Source organism: Dermacentor silvarum, chromosome 5 (genome assembly GCF_013339745.2).
Source record: "Dermacentor silvarum isolate Dsil-2018 chromosome 5, BIME_Dsil_1.4, whole genome shotgun sequence".
NCBI lineage: Eukaryota > Metazoa > Arthropoda > Arachnida > Ixodida > Ixodidae > Dermacentor > Dermacentor silvarum.
The window spans coordinates 185,775,662-185,792,890 of record NC_051158.1 but is presented as its reverse complement, the minus strand read 5'-3'; the positions used below and the strand labels follow the sequence as shown (position 1 = coordinate 185,792,890).

At 46.9% G+C, this 17,229-nt stretch overlaps 1 protein-coding gene across 1 annotated transcript in view; it reads right to left on the bottom strand.

Annotated features, from left to right (window-relative positions):
* LOC119454638 (uncharacterized) overlaps positions 1 to 13,387 on the bottom strand; it is a 60,183-nt gene extending 46,796 nt beyond the window's left edge. The window contains exons 1-5 of the mRNA XM_049668145.1: positions 13,281 to 13,387; positions 12,722 to 12,820; positions 10,676 to 10,803; positions 6,071 to 6,984; positions 3,993 to 4,238 (exon numbers count right to left, since the gene is read on the bottom strand). Coding sequence (XP_049524102.1) covers positions 3,993 to 4,238; positions 6,071 to 6,984; positions 10,676 to 10,803; positions 12,722 to 12,820; positions 13,281 to 13,387 — 1,494 coding nt within the window. The remainder of the gene's footprint in view (positions 1 to 3,992; positions 4,239 to 6,070; positions 6,985 to 10,675; positions 10,804 to 12,721; positions 12,821 to 13,280) is intronic.
* Positions 13,388 to 17,229: the final 3,842 nt, after the last annotated feature.

The window sequence follows — 17,229 nt, the reverse complement described above, 5'->3', positions numbered from 1 at the left end:
TCATGTCCTCCGATTTTAGAACATCTAAGTACCCATACCCTGTACGTTGTCCTTGCCTTCATTCGCGCTGACTTTGGTTGCCCTTTTTTTTCGAAAAGCAGCCGCGTCCCTGTTTTATTGACTATTGACTAACGACGCGACGGCAGTCATCGTGGCGTGCCGTTGTCCACGCATTTATTAGGGATCGAAGGAAACGCGAAGGCGAAGTGACAAACGGAACGGCGGCTGGTGCCCGACCGCGAATGAGAGCGCGTGTGTCTCGTGGCTCGAGCCAGATGCACAGCGCTGATGATTTGAGTCGCGCTGATGAAGATGACACTACGGTATCATTTAGGTCGCGAAACGGTTTGTAGAGAGGACTACAGTTTGACGAAAAAACAGGCTAGTATGTCTAATCTGTGACGCTAACCTGCGAGCTAGGCTTTGCTTAGCTGCTAAGCCTACTGAGATATGGAATTGAATATCCTTAATTCCAACAGATTGAAGGAGGCAGGGAAGAAAAGCTGCGAATGCAGCTTGCAAAACATCCTGCCCTGGGCGTACTGGTCAATTTGCCCGGAATGCTGCTCTCATTAAAAGTACACAATTCTAAAAGATTGCATGAGAAGCACTAAGTTAAACGTGAGTGGTTGCGCGTAGAGCAGTTACACAACGTTATGTATGTATATATATATATATATATATATATATATATATATATATATAATGTAAACGTAAACAAGAAGCCGCACAATGAACTAATCTGCACTCCTCAAATAGCTGACCGTCTTAACATGAATGTGAGTCCTGATGATTTAGTCGAGAAAATTCTGATGGGGTTAGGGCACATATATCAATTCCAGATTTGTTGTAAGCATGTAAAAGCCTTGGTAAGCATGTAAAAGCCTTGGTAAGCTCTTTAGCATTTGTGAGCTGTAATTAGTTCTAAAACGGTGCACTGTCCAGGGTTCTGTGTTTCTTGTGAAACGTGAGGGGACGTGTTCTTCTAAACATAATAAATAACATGACCGACATCTGTCAATGACCCTCTGCGCATGCACCTACTTTAAACAGTCCTGAAAGAAGAAATAGAAAGCCAGCACACATAAGGCACAACGTGCACATTCTTCAGCACAGTGAAAGTTTTGGCCGGCGAAAAGAGTGCCATACCGTGGACGCGATTCACAGCTGCCACCGCGCGTTGGTGAATAGACGAAGCGCATTGTGGCGCCACTTCGTAGGCATCGTCTTGCGCAGCACTACGCTTTTCTTCTCACGCTTTCGCCATACCTTCTCTTCGCTGTTGCCGTTTTTCATCTCCTGCTGCACTCGGCGTTCACCCTCGCTGTGTGCTCGGTTACGAGGTGCGACGCCGACGCTCGTTGCAGGAACGGGTGCCTAAGAGCTGCGCTCTAAAAGCTTTTTTGGTTAGTTGATGAAGAAGGTTGCTTATTAACGCGCATACACTGATGAAGCCTATATGAGATGTGCTCATCATGTCTATGATTTATCTGTTATTCTGCGCCCGTCTTGTAATAAAAGCAGAAGCGTTGCCAAAGGGAAAAAAAATGCCAGGCCTGCGCGGCACAAGCAGCACAGTCACAGCATAAGCTAGACGAGCGTTTCGACAGTATTACCTAGTAAATTAAGTGAATGCATCAGGAACGCGCTTGGGACGCCGTCGCGCGTGCAAGACGATGCGTTCCATCGCCGATGGCTAGCGCCTTTCCCGCCCTCGGATAGCAAGCGCTTGCGTGGCTCAGTGGTAGAGTATCCGCCTCCCTCGTAGCGGGCCTGGGTTCGATCCCGGCGAAGAGCGGGTACTCTTTTCGCATGCGATGGGGGTCTTGCGCTGGAGTTTGAGGTATAGTAGCGGTGCCTGGTGGCAGCGAGAGAAGAAGGGTAGTACCAGCTTGAGTGGCTGTGGCGAAGCACGTTTCTATGTGCGAGGTTTACGTCGATTCGCACTTTTTTCGGCCCTGTTGCGAGTGCGAAAAGGCTCGTCACTTCTCAGAGACCACGCTGCGAAGCGGGCCGCAGCCTAGTTTAACGAAAACGGACTCTCCGTGTGCCGTGAGACGTAATGCTGGAAGCAGAAGGAATCGGCGACGCCGATCCGCAGAGACCTAGCTCAGCCTCGAAAAAGCGTCACCGTCGTTATACTGCTGCGTCGTGAGCTGCCACGAGCAAGAAGGCCTGAATCCCAACATCAGATTCTACCGTTTTCTTTCAAGGCCTCACGAAGCGGAGCGTCGGGCGCGCTGGATAACTGCATTACCCCACTACGAGCAGCACAGGTTTGAGAGTTAAATGTGCTCATCCTTGGCCTCAAGCCAGCACGTTGAGGCAGCGCAGCAAGACAGTATTGATTACAGCACATCGATGTTCGAACGTTGTCATTAAGAGCTACATCAGGCGAGCCGCACACGAGCCCGCGCTGGAGCGCGACTCGCACGTACGTTACTGGGAGCTCATATGCAATGCATCAATTATTTATCAGTTGCTAAAGGGACAAATGGCCGCTACTTCTGGGCAGGCATAACTACTTGTCTAGCGGCATGCAGTCAACAAAGATTGCAGGATGCCCGCCATTTCGCGGCATGCTGAAAGACCGCTGCTGTTGCGGCGCGTATACGATCGCGCGCTCGAATAGTTACGTACACATGAAGTCTGCTTATCGCTGCTGTGAATTCATTTATAGCAAGCATTTCCTCGCGTTTGTGCGCCTGAATCTAGCAGCGTGCAAACCTTACCTGAAGTTCAACTTCGTACGCGACTCGCTTCAGTTGCGAGTGACACCGCGCTAACACTTGGCCGTTTACTTCTTGAAAGGCTGACACGTATTCGGCGTTGCATCATTTCTTGCCTTTCCGCAGCGTGCCACCCATGAAAAAAAATCTTCGGCGCCCGATATTCGCTGCAGTCCGCGGTACAACACAACCGAAAGTGGCGGGTCCAAATTGTAAACGCGCTTTCCGAAGCAGACGACCGAGCTTGGTACTACCCAGTTTCGGATTGAGTACGCCTTTTAGGACCATTTTTGCAGCGCCCTCTGGGCAGCCCCATGGCGGCTACGGGGCGGCGGCATCATCGCGACCCGAAACGGCTATGAGCCCATAACAGCTTACGCTGTAAAAAACTGGCCGCCATCCCGCCCTGCGAACGTGAATGTCCAACGAAGCTGTATCAAACACCACACATGGTCGAGCATTTTATGCACGGTGTTCTTCTGGTGTCTTTAATTTCCGCGGTCTACCCACGGAAATCGTCTGTCTTAGAATGAACTGAATGAGTTGCTAGACGGATCTCGCTTTCATATAAGAAAGCGTGGTGACGTCACTAAGTATATATATATATATATATATATATATATATATACATACATACATAGGAACTTGTAGGTTGGTGACGCACATAGGAATAAAGCGATACTGTATTTTCTATATATTCGGTACGCCTGATTGCGCAAGAAGTTATGCCTTCAACTGTTAACCTGGCGTTTTGTGTTTACGCCACGAAATGTTCCGAACAACGAGAGGTATACAGCTTCGCTGTAAGAAGAATGAGCTTCCTTTGAACTACTCTGTAGCGAAGGACGCTGGTTTGCGGCAGCTTATAGTACGCGATGGGTTTAGTGAAATGCTTCAACTAGCACGAATGTGAACGTTTGTGTCGGTATTTTTTGGAAGTCGAATGTTGTACATCGTGCTGCGCGGTGCTGTTTCTAGCGTTCCGGTGCCGCATGATTTCTCTCGCGGCACTAGCTTCCTCGCTCCACAATTGGGCATCTCACCTTGCTATTCAAAATTCCTGGGATCGCTTAAGTAGTGCAGTTGCACCGCGCGTTTCTTTAATGAGATAACGTGTTCGCTCCCGGATTTGCCACGTGAACAGTTCTATCTTCGCCCGGCCTATTGTTTTTTTTTTCCTCTACAACAATATTTAGCGCCATCCAAAAGTCCTGTTTCATCTTGCCACAAACGGAGCCATGAAGTGCGCGAAAAAGCACTTACAAATGGCAGTGGGAAGTTGGGAACGGGCCTCCTGTGCGGTGATCCAAAGGCCGCTTTCTTGGGGAACAGCTGGGCCATGATCTCGGGCTGAATTCCTGGCTGAAACACGGGCCCACCGCGGTGCGCTGAACTTGGCAGCTTGCAGCACGTACGCAGGACGCCGCACTGGCCGAAGCTGGATCTGCCCAGCATACGTTGCATAATGTCCGTCGCGTAGGCAGGTGCTGCCTCCAAAGCCGCTTCGCTCTGCGCAAAGTCCAGCAAAATAAAGACAAAACAGCAAAATAAAACAAATGATAACAATAAAACGAATCAAGAGACACAGAGCAAGCTCTAAAGAAAAAAAGGAAAGAAACCTATGCTTAAAGGGACACTAAAGGCAAACATTATTTCAACGTGGACTGTTAAACTATCATACCAGAAACGTCGAAGCGCTTGTTTCGTGCCCAGAAAATACTTATTTTAAGAAAAAGGGGTGTCTGAAGCGTCCGCGTACCTCTAACGTAATTCAAATCGCCCGCCCGAGCAAGGAGTGGTGACGTCATGGCCCTATAGCGACGTTGTGCCGCCGGTGAGTAAAACGGCGTCCGCAGACGGTACTACGGCTTTTTTTTTGCGGAAAGCGCAAACACGCGGCCATAAACAGCCATGACAGAGCCGAATGCAGTGCGAAAGAAGAAGTATGGTGGCTAGCTAGTAGCCACCATAGCGGAAGGTTAAGCGCGCGCCGAGTTGTAAACACGGTGATCGTCGACGCTTGTCGCAATGGGCCAACTAGTTGATGACCCTGACAACGACACATTGGCTCGCGATGCTGGGCTCCATTTTAGCGATTGAAGCTCCGATGATCGTGACATGCTGCTGAAGACTCGCGCTGCCGGCGTCGTTGCGTACTACGACGGCGGCCTCGACACCCGCTCTTCCGAGCGCGAAAGCAGCGAGGACTCCAGCAATGCGACGTCGGGCGACGAAGCTGGTCACCGTCTGGACGTGCCATCGCGACTCTCAAGCTGCTATCAATATCAAGTGCGAGTTTAGCGAGCCAGCAACACCAGCGCAGCACTACGCGATAACGAAACTTCGGAAACTCGAAAGCGCGCGAGGTGCAGAGTCGAGCGAAAACGTTTTGACCGCCCGTATTGCTATCAAGTGTAACGCCAAAAAAGTATTTTTCTAAGAATCTAATAGAAGCAGACAAGTAGCATTTTCTTCCGCCTTATAATCCAACGAAACAATCTTTTCAATACGAGTGGTTGAGTACAAGTGACATATATTTTTTTAGGAATACCTTCGTCATCGGGTAAGTACTAGAATCTCCCTGAGGAATCTCTTATCATGTCCTGCATTTACCTCAATTTCTCGATTACTAAAGCTCTGCTCGTGATTATATTGACACCTTAGACGTTCTAGAGCATTGCTCTATCACTTTAGCTTGACTTTTTATTTGACTTTAGTGTCCCTTTAACGCTAAAAACAGAGAGAAATGTCACGGGCGTGAAACTTGCAATATTAAAGCAGGAAGCTAAAGAAAACAAGCAAAGTACAGTACAGTAGCACAACGAGGGCGAATCATCGACCAGCACTGGCGCTAACTTAAGCTTGAATATTGTACACACAGTAACCGCAGTTTGCCGTTTGTGAACACTTGTGCCACTTTCGGAATGAAGGGTGGCCTGAAATACCTTAAGGTCACATCAAGCGACAGCGCCCCGCAGTGTCGCAGTCGACGACCATTGCGTATAGTGGAATGTCTCCGTTTGTCCAAGCAAACGAAATGATCTGAACTAACATTAGCTGTAAAAACCGAGCAACTGCATTAAGTTGAGAGCGTCAAATGTGAGGGGGCGGGGGGGGGGGGGGCGTAAAAAAGATTGATGGCGCGAAGGCCGGTGTACTTTGGAGAGCTCACACAATATTCAAGCTTAAGTTAGCGCCAGTCGATGATTCGCCATCGTTGTGCTACTGTACTGTACTTTGCTCGTGTTCTTTAGCTGCCTGCTTTAATATTGCAAGTTTCACGCCCGTGACATGGTCGCCCAGCACGCAGCGTAAGCAAGCGTTGATGCGAGCGCTCTCACCTCGTTGGCGTCCCTCCTCATTCGGGACTCAACGACGCTCCCGTTGCGCACATCAACCTTGTCGTTGCTTCGCTCGTCGATGGGAATGAGCAGGCCGGGGTCACTGAAACCTGGTCTGCTCGGCTGGTCCAGTCGGGGGTTCGCCAAGTAGCCCTCCTTGCACAGGTAGAAGGGTACACATACGCACTCTGGGATTGCCAAGTCGGGAGCCACGGGGTACTCCGGGGGCACGTCCGAGCCAGACACATACGACGCCCCCAGCGCGTTGCCGAAAGGTCTGCGTCCTTCGTCCAGCTGCTTGCCGGGGCGGGGCTGAAAGTTAACTGCGGCAGTCTTTTGGTCTTGTTTATTGGCCCAGTCTGGTCGCACAATCGGTGGGAGGCCGTTGGAAGACTGCTGCTGCTTCCGCGGGTAGTAAGCGGCTGGAGGCATCGTGGGCTCGGCCGAAACCGGACCGTTCCTTTTTGGACCAACGGATGCGAAGAAGTCGCTGGGCACAAAATGTTGGGAACCACGGTGAAGGTGGTCGGGCTTCTTTTCGGGGACTCCTATGATTGGGATGAAACCCTTAATGGGGAAATAGCTTTCAGGATCGTTGACTATCCGAGATTCGGGTGCTGGGTCGGAGTAGCCGCGGTTCCGGCCACTCGTCGCCGGGTCGCCACTAGCCTGGATGATTTTCGCCTTGCGAAAACCGGAGGTCCTCGACTCGGCGTTGGTGAAAGTCGGATCCCGCTCGAAAAACTTGGATCGTTGTCTGGCATTACGCCCCACGATAATGACGCTTCCGGAGGTCGTGTTGTAGAGCTCGGTGTCATTCTGCAAACTGTCTAGTACCGTCATTCGGTACGTTATGGTTTCAGGTTTCGCGGTGCTGCTGGTCACGTTGGTTCCTTCCATTAGGATGTGTGAGTCTAAAAAAAGAAAAAGAAAAGCTTTGGTTTCAAAGACCATAGCATAAACACAGATATTTGGAAGGTACAGGATATAACAATGGACGTCCGAGGTTTCCGCTAGGTTACCACAATTGGACGAACCTGATCGCAGCGTGAGGGCAAATGAATCGAGAACTTCAAGTACAGTGGTACTGAACATGGCAGCTGAGTGCTGCAATCAGAAATGTTTCGCTACCTTGCAAGCTACCACGGAACTGATGACCAAGACACATTTTAATAAAGTTTCTCCATCCATTCATTCGTCTGCGAAGCTTTTTTTTCTGAGAAACCTGTATTGATTTATTTTGTATCTTCGTGGCTACAATCGGCTGGACGACAATTTCCCAATTTTCCAATAATAATAGACTCTCACTGCCATTCGATAACGGGTCATCACCCTGGTCTATCTTTGAATGGCCTGCTCTGTACTGATTAGCACGTGCATTGCCTTGACTTTATGTTCGGCGGCCGCACTTCGATGGGGGCGAAATGCAAGAACGCCCGTGTCCCGTGCATTGCGGACACGTTAAAGAACACCAGGTGGCCAAAATTAATTCGGAGTCCCCCGCTACGGCGTGCCTCAGAATGAAAACATGGTTTTTGCACGTAATACCCCAAAATTTATTTAGCTTTCATGTAACAATCTGTAACATAATTAGTACGGCAAGCATTTCGATGCCGTTACACGTTACAGATCTGGAGGGAACATGTAAACTCAATGCACTCATCCTCTAAAAGAACACTGGAACTCCCTGGAAACGCGAGCACGGCGTAGCGGACACCGCGATGGTCAGTTCGAAATAATTAGCCTATGCCGACAGAGGCATGAAGCATGACAACGATTGACCCAGACAGCTAGGATTCTTTAACCACGTGACTGACCCTGATTCGCGTTGAGTAGAACATCGGTGTGAGCATAACCCCACTAAAATGTGGTGTTTTGCTCAGGCATAGGAAAAGTATTAAACAGTGGAGAAAGCTATCCAAAAGCAGTTCGCAGTGGTAAGTTTTCCTTCGGTAATATTGATTTGCCAGATATGCTGACCAGTAACCCACGCAAACTGTTGTAAGAAATTAATTAAAAACCTGCAAACCATGCCATATTTACAAACAAGTTGGGCGAATTGCTTTCCGACGTATAATGTGTTGAAATGTTAAATGTCCTCCGTCTTTTCAAATGAGTGTTAAACACGCCTTCTAAACTTCTCTCTAGTGTAGGGACGATGCAGTGGGGCATCCTTACCAGCGCTGTGCGCATCGCTCGGACAACGCCGCTCGTGCTCGCGGCTCCTCGAACTGACCCAACGGTTGCAATAAACGCCTTTACACTAGTAATATTTACTTCATTCATGACTGCTATTGGTTTTTCCATAGATGGCATCTGTCATTCACATAACTAAGCTATCATCAGGGGGCACACTCGATGAAATCAATTCTAAAGCGTAAAAAAAGTACATCAGACATAACTCGTCAGCCTTATTCCATCTATGTTTCACGCATCTGGTATGGTACCTGTAAATGACTGGAAAGTGGGAAAGGCCGTTCCCGTCTTCAAATCTGGTAACAAGAGCTCCCGACATTAACTAATATAGCGCACCGAAAACGTGTGGATTTCGAAAGGCGTTCGTCCACAGAAAACGAATCACATTTCGTCACTCGTGCGCCGTGGACGTGTGAAGCGCCATCTTCAACAACTGACGTGCTGGGGAGCTACCGGCAGATAAGACATGGCCGGTCCAAGAATGGTCCGCTGCAGGGAATGGATATGGTACTTCGCATTTACAGCCGTAATATAGCAACAAAAAAAATAGGGGCTTTTTGATTCGCCCTCATACTATCCCTTACTTTGCATAGCTGTCAATTGCTTTTGACAATGTACGCCCCCTAATGTTAAAATTATTCTGTTTAAACTTACACCCTAACGTACCAGCTTGGATAAACGAGGTCTTGTGTAATCATTTCCAATTAGTATTTTAATGCGAAACCATTATATGCCCCATTATGAGAAAATCCGGCGTAGTCGGCGGCGTGAACGCATTATGGTACCAAATATGGTCGACGGCTCAAGGAGTAAAATCGCGTCAAAATGCTTGATTTGACGAGAAATTTCTCAGGGAGATTCCTGTAAACCAAGTTAATGAATGGATTCGAAAAGAAAGTTTAGTAAATTTTGGTCTCGGTGGGAATAGAGCCTCAGGGGTGCGTGACCCTAAAGCCCCAGGTTCTGGTTGACTAAAGGTCGGCACGCGACGGTGCCAATTGAAGGCCGCCTTTCAGAGTCCTCGGGGGCAGACGCTCGGCGCTTTTTTATTTCTCCTTGCCGAGTCGCAGTTAGAACGCAGGCGAGAATGAACGAAACATTTTACGAAAGGAACTGTAATGCACGTAAGCAGTCTCAGGTCTCTCAGCCGAATTTTTATCTAACCATTTGGCTACATGTATTTAAGTAACTTTTGGTTTACCTCTAGGTTCTATTCTCGGCCCCCTCTTATTCTTAATATGTATTAATGACCGGCCCCTGCATGTATCTTCTAATATGCGTATGTTCGTTGACGATTCCGTTCTTTACAAGACCATTACTCACTCATCAGACCCGATTGTCATTTACCAAGATCTGGTCCGCATCCAAATTTAGAGTGTTGGCTGGCCTTGAACCCTACTAAGCGTAAAATTATGTCCTTCAGTAGCCGCTGCAACCAATTATGCTTGACTTTCAACATCGCTAACACACAACTTGAATCATTATCTGTTTACAAACACATTGGGGAATTATCCTATGTAATGATCTGTTGTGGAACGCACACAGCACTAACGTCATCTCAGCAGCTAGCTAATAAAACATTGCGTTTTCTTAAACGTTGTCTGCGCCATGCACCACAACATGTGGAATTTTTGCTTATAAATAATTAGTACGATAAAAACTTGAATACTTGTGCTCCATCTGGAGTCCCTCTGAAGTAGGTCTCACTATCTTGAATGAATTCTAAAGCATGCCGGAAGGTTCCTTAATTCTTCATATTCCTATAACGTCAGTTTTACCGCATGAAAAGCACAATGTAATTTATCTACTTGGTCTTTCTGCCACCCACTCCCTTTTCCATTCTACACTAATCGCGAGCGTTACACGACACCTGCCGCTTACCTATCTCGTCACAGTTGCATTACACGTTCATCGTCCACGGGTCCGCACTAAAACATTCGCTAAACCACAGCAAACGCAGCTATTCATTTGCGCGATAAAGCCATGCGACGATATTTTTTTTACGTATTTCTGTAACCCAACCCTATATGCCCCCCCTTCGGGGTCTTTAAGGAAACAAGCTGAAAGGACAAGACGGCGCTGAGGACACCGCAATATTCAGTTGGGAATAATTAGCCTGCACCGACAGAGGCACGATGCGTGACAGTTATGATTCCTCAACAAGTGGTTCGGATCGAGTCGATTCCCTGAGAAGACAGTCGAACATTTCTCACAAGAGCCCGGTATATCATCGTCCCCGTCTTCTTTTCTCTGGCGCCATTTTCCGCTGCCCTAGTACAGACAGCCCCTGAACAAAGCTCGGAAACGTTTCCTACACAAACTTGATATAACGATGTACCCACGCATATACAAAGGGTCATACAGAGCTTCTGTGACAGACCACAAGGGCCCTTCTGGGCAACAGCACACCGGCTGGTCCCTTCTCAGATCTCGAACCACGGTCGTACGCATCGCTGGCGGAGAAAGCATCCTCGTTGTTGCAGCAACGACCGCTTGTAGATTCGGTGTTAAAGTGTGCGCACCAATGGTGCTCATATCTTTAATGCGAGAGCATTACTTGGATCACTGTGCAGCCCCGCTGTCTTCAGAAAGACGTAGCAGAAAAAAACGGCACACAAAATACGTCATACCTTCTTATTTACCCTCTCTATCACGACAGCATTCATATAAGCAAACACCAGTACCTAAAACTATCTTACTGGCACTCAAACCACGACAAGAGCGCCAGGCCATTTACGCATTTCCCGCTGTAACACATTCAAGTATTCCTTGTTTCCGTCGGTCATAGAACTATAGAATAAACTGCCACGCGACATTGTGTCCTCAGAATCTGTCAATGCATTTTCCGGCAAGACTGAAATATTATTTTTATCAACAAGTTGCCCCTTTGCAGAAAAAAAACTTCCTTCTAATGGCACAAAAGCGCTACTGACGAAGTGTATGTTATTCATGCGTATGCTGCTCGCAGTTCTTTATAATGCATGTTTTTGATGTGTATGCCGCATGCAGTTCTTATTCCGAACTGAGTGTCTAATGTGTAGCCTTTCCTGTTAGTCTGTAGGTTTCGATTATTTTATATATTTTTTATTTACGGACCATTTTTTCCTTTTTAATGATTTTTTGTTAGCAATCTGTACTTTAGTATTTTTATTTCCACTCCTGTAAGAGCCTGTGAAGGCTTACACTATCAATAAAATAAATAAATAAAGTATGTTCACCTAACTGAAAATTTAGTTGCAGTTTCACCCGATAGGCGAAGCATCGATTGCGATAGCAAATTAGTAGACAGCTGTATGAAGTAAGGATATTAGTTTTATCGGCCGTATAAACTTGTAAACATTCGCTCACTAAATTATCAAGCATGCTGTCACGCGCGCACCACCAAACATGAACACATCCCACTCGATGACCACGGAAACTCGCTGTCAGAACGCTGGAGTGAGGAAGCGCGGCCGCAGCAGCCAGAAAATTGACCTTAGTGCTGCCACTCGCTTCAACGCGAGCTAAGCGGCGAAAACACACGGAGTTATGCGCACTCCATCGCAGATCGCTTTCAAGATAGGACCGACGCTTGAGCGCGCGGCCCCGCCGTACGCAGCAACGCCTCAAACCTAAGTATAAGAATTGCTGAGGTGCCCCCATAGTTTTCTCTCTTTTCGCCACTTCACCCCCAGTGCAGAGTAGCAGCCTGGACGTGCGCCTGGTCAGCCTGCCTGCCTCTTTCTTGCATCTCTCTGCTTCGCACTGGACCATGACAGCGTAGTTATAGAGTATGCCGCAACATCCTTACATATTACAGGAAACGGGTGATTAACATACAAGCGCTCTATATGCCCGCATTATTATCACGGTCCGTGTTTGCTTTCACTTTACCTGCCTTAAAATGTCACCATACCACCTAGCTCGGGTACAGATGCTTGTTCAATATATTACAGATCCCAAGGAAGCTCCAGACTCTTGGAAGTAATAGCCGCCACCATCTCCCCTCATATTCAGGCACTTCATTGTAGGTCTCAGCCGAAATTACATGCCAAAAAGCAGGTGACCTGAGAAGAGTTGCTCTGGCCATTTTGTGTCTCGCTGTCAAAAGTTTCTCGTTTTCAAAAGAGATGCTTCAACACTAACAAGTGCAATCAGCCACGTTGCCTTGGACATCCCACATTCCCGTATAACTCACGCAAGTTTCGTACTGTGGCATCAGACAATGAATACCACATTATAAAGCAGGTGTGGCGAGGACTCTAAATGACAAAGATGCTCTAAAGAATGCTCTAAATGACAAAGGAGATTCGAGTGTGCTCCATAGCTTCGGAGTTGTCCTCTTGCTGTCGATTAAACGATCCAGGGTATGTCCAAACTTGGAGGGGCGACATCTTTGTTCCCCGCCTCGATAGCTCCGGCTCGCATTGTGCCTCGCTCTGGAACACGTACTTTTAAAGCTATTGTTGTCCCTACGCAGTTGAATTTCCTATGGCAAGAAATGCAATTAAAGCCGTGATAAAGTTTATACTGGATAGAACGATCAAGAAACCGTCATTGTCAGTTTCATGCAGGCTTCATCGTACCACAGACAATTGTTAACATTGTTCGAACTCAGTCTAAGAGGGCAATCCAATAATATAGAACAGTAAAGAGTACCAAGCTTAATAAAAGGTACTCACATGAAATCAGATTACAATTTTCAGAATAAGTTCAGTGAGATTTAACTGTAACCGCTACGGGCCTACCTTGTCGATATATCTAAAGTGTACGAAATGAAAGTACGCACAGTACAAAGTACTTCATGCTATTGTACAGAGAGATGTAGAAAAGGTAGAAGACACGAGAGTGAAGGCAGCTGAAATATATTGTAATAATAAAATACGTAAATCATACGCTAGTGTATTTTAAATATAAACACCTAAAATACTGCTCATCCTGACTGCGTTTTTTTTTTTTTTTTTGCCGTACGCAGTTTACCACTTGATCTTCGCCAGCCGTGCACAACGAGTGACCTTGAAAAGCGAGAGCCTACTCGTGGAAGTGGGGCAGTGCGGCGGCCCCGTTCGCATGCAGTGACCGAAGAGCAGCGGGCCGAGACGCGCTGACCGCGATCGGCCGCCCGCGACTGCTGCTGGCCATTGTGCGTATCACACGGTCGCCGTGTTTCAGACAGGCGTGAGGGAGGCACAGTATCCAACAACTTCAGCTGATATTAATGGCATAATACAATAAACGTATCAAGAATGGATAACATTCAAAGATGTAATTAAAAATTGAGAGGTAGCAATACTCCTCTCTGTAATTGCCTGAGGAAAGAAAGAAGGCTTATAAATAGGTTAGCTCTTGCGTCGTGTGGGATTGACAGTCTGCGTGGCAATGACTCGTGATTCATGATTGCAGCGCTCACGGGTAACATCATCATCATCAGCCTATATTTATGTCCACTGCAGGACGAAGGCCTCTCCCTGCGATATCCAATTGCCCTTGTTTGCGCTAGCTGATTCCAATTTGCGCCTGCAAATTTGCTAACTTCCTCACCACACCTAGTTTTCGGCCATCCTCGACTGCGCTGCCTTCCTCACGGAAAACATAATTTTGTGCAATTCGACAACCTCGGGTTTCTCAACGGTTCCCAGTCTTTGTAATTCTTGTCTTTAACGTATTTTCATAATAGCTGCTAATGAATAGGTGCTTCTGGGTTGAAAAAATATTAAATGAAACAAACAGCTTTACGCCGAATGATTTCCAACGCATATATCTTTGTCTTTCTGTAGTAGTCACACAGTGTGCAGCCTTACTCGAGCGTGGGTCAATCAATCGTTCTCAAATCAAGTAGGTTTGTTTGGTGAGAGGCGTTGTTACATTTGTTCCCTAGGAAGCAATGCGTACAAAAGAATAAAGCACATGCTATTGTAATCTACCCAATTGTATTTCCAGCAACAAATGCAAAGCTACGATCAAAGCTAGAATAACGTTTACCTACCACAGCCCAAATATACTAAAATCCCAGTTAAGCAATTTGTTATTGTCACTCGGATGCATTTACACTCAGTTAGTCTTGTAAGTAGCTGAGACGAGAGAGAGAGAGAGAGAGAGTAGATTTTAATGAAGAGAAGGGAGGAGAGGTCGGCCTGGAGAGCGTGTCTCTAGCCTGCTACTCCTCACTGGGGTAAGGGGAAGTGGGTGATACAGAGAGAGGTAGGTGACAGGTGATTATGATATCGTACAAGGAGCTACTATTTACACACGTTGTCCAATACGCGGTTGTGCACTTTTCACACACTACACGCAGGAGTAGTGTTGTCCGCACAGAACGTCATCGCACAAACACATTTCGCGCACTGCACACTGCACAGGTCCTAGAGACGACCGTCTAAGCCCGTCTCACACATAAAGTTCAGAAGTGATCTTATGGTGCGCTGGGCATGATCAACGCTTCTCCATGCGCCTAAAATCTTGGCTTCCGAAAAGGGGCGGGAGTCCAAAGAGTCAACACTACGTTTTAGTGTCCTTCGCTCGGTCGCATATTGAGGGCACACGCAAAGTATGTGTTCTATTGTCTCGGGAGTGTGACAGACGCTACAATCAGGGAGCTGAGACGAAAGATTAGATGAGAAAGGATGGCTGTTTCTTTCATTTGTTATTCTTGAATGAAAGTCCGACGGACTCCTGCTTTCCTCATTCACGGCAAGGTAAACGAGCAAAAACGCTTTTACAGCGAAGTGGTCTATGGCTAGGATCTTGTGGCATCCGCGTGGGAAAACTCTCCCCTAAAGAGTGACACCGCCAACAACAAGCGCATATCGTCACTCGCGTCCGAGCTCGATTTAACGGCCACCTGTGTCTAAAATGATGCGAATATATAATGTAGTGCGTAACGTTGTGCGCGCCTAATAAGGCGACAAATGGGTTGGCGCTCTCGGCGCAACCGCGTTCGTGCCAGAGTCGTCTTCGTCCACAGCTGGCTCCGTTGCCGCTCATCATCCCAGCGTTTCACTTCGGTCGTCGTAATGGAGGCTGCGTTTACGGAGGTATGAGGCATTCCATCTTACGTGACTGACAGATTTAATAACGGAGGTGATGCGCGAATGTGTGTGCGTACTTATCGTCACGATGACCACCGACCGGGACAATAAAAATATGTTGGTACCTTTGTTAAAAATTCTGTGTCACCTCTGTGTCGTTCGCTAAACACCTTCGCTGGTCCTCCACCTTCACAGAGTGGAATGGCTCATGAATGTTTTTTTTTCTGTTTTATGGTGACAAAGAGCGTTTATTTTACACGCTTAGTTTCGCAAGCATCAATACTAAGACCACTCGTTCTTGTGATTTATGATAAGGACTTCCCGAACAATATTCCCTCACATACGAGCGATATCGAACGCCCTTCAATGTGAACTCGACATGATTTCCAAATTGGTGTGATGCATGGTTCATGACTAGCAATGTCATGGTGAAGAGGATTGCACGTAATGGTGATTAGCCTCACTCCCTACATCCATGGCTTCACTGTCGTTAAGAAGCACAAACTACGTGGCAGAATTACTAATGATATGTCGTACAATACGCGTAGCAAGTACGTTTGCAACAGTGCTAACCACCCACTAGGACATCTTAGTGAAAGTTTTTGATCGCCCTTAGATACTGAGTATGCTTCATCCATCTGATACCCTTCCAATCAATAACTGCTTAAAGGTATCGAAACCATTTGTAACCCGACTTTATCGGTTCGATGTTTTCCATCACGTAGTGTTAGAAGCAGGAGAAAACTATATGCAGATCCCACGCAGTGTGGGAATCGGTGTAAGCGAAGTTTTCTGTGCTCATTGATTGCAGACGACAGTCGTGATGCGATGTTACCTTGCCGGCACACTTGTGTTTGTCCACGTAGTACACAGAACACACATATACGTGTCATTGATTCAATCATTCCCTTACTGAAGAGAGCCCAAATAAGCAATGCTTTCTGACCTTTCTTTCTCTCGTGTCACGTGCGCGTAGGGCTAAGATTAGTCACCAGTTTCTTGAGTGCGTCGTACTCATTCCCTGCCTCCTCCCTCTCTAACATTCTCCCTACTCTGCAGGGGAGAATGGTGGCACAAGCAATTACAACATCAAACTCCTAAAGTGAACAACACTGATGTACGCAGAGGAGAATCTGTGATTTTAATGGGTTTTGAGCAGCTTGGTAAAGTTTTCTTTTGAATGCACAGTCAAAAGGGAGAGGGTGTTTTGTCCGGTTCACGGTGACTCCTTTGTTTGTGGATAACCTGAACGTAGAGGGCTTCTCTGCTTTTACCGTCGCTGCGCAACTTTATTGGAGAGGATCGTTCTGTTCTTCCACCCACTTAAATTTTTCTTCGTGTTCTTTTTTAACAGGCCATAGAAGGACAAGATGTTTCTTGAGTGGAGACCACATTAAAACGCTGATGAAGGCATCTTTTTCACTCCGATGTCGAGACCCACTGACAGCAATGCCCACGTATTTGCTCCATGAAGAACTGGTAAGGCTTATATTGCTTTGAGCACGCGATGAAGCCGTTGTTTGATAGTGTTCATAGCTGGTGGTAGCAAAGCAATGATCCGGGCGTTTTTGACAATGCCCGCTTGGTAGTGAAAAATGATTGCAAAGAACTCATGTTCGGAAGTCAAATACATATTTTTATGATTCAACAACCCGCAGCAATTGTTTTTCAGGCGCATAGTTCATTTCGTAAGAAAGTGCATTACTTGAAGTGGAGGCAATCGTTTTTTCGTGTTGGAGTCCGCAATGGCAAGTTCACGTAGAATATCTTCTTGTCAAAATTTTCAGTTACATTGTGTTGAAAATTTAGCATAACAATGCATCTTTAGCTCATTTCCACCTCGATATTAAACGGTTGCATCGAATACGTTGCAACTTGAGTTGGAATTTTTTATCGTTATGTTTATGGAGAGCATGATCGACTAAAACCAGTTTAAGCTACGCGTCTCCCTAAATG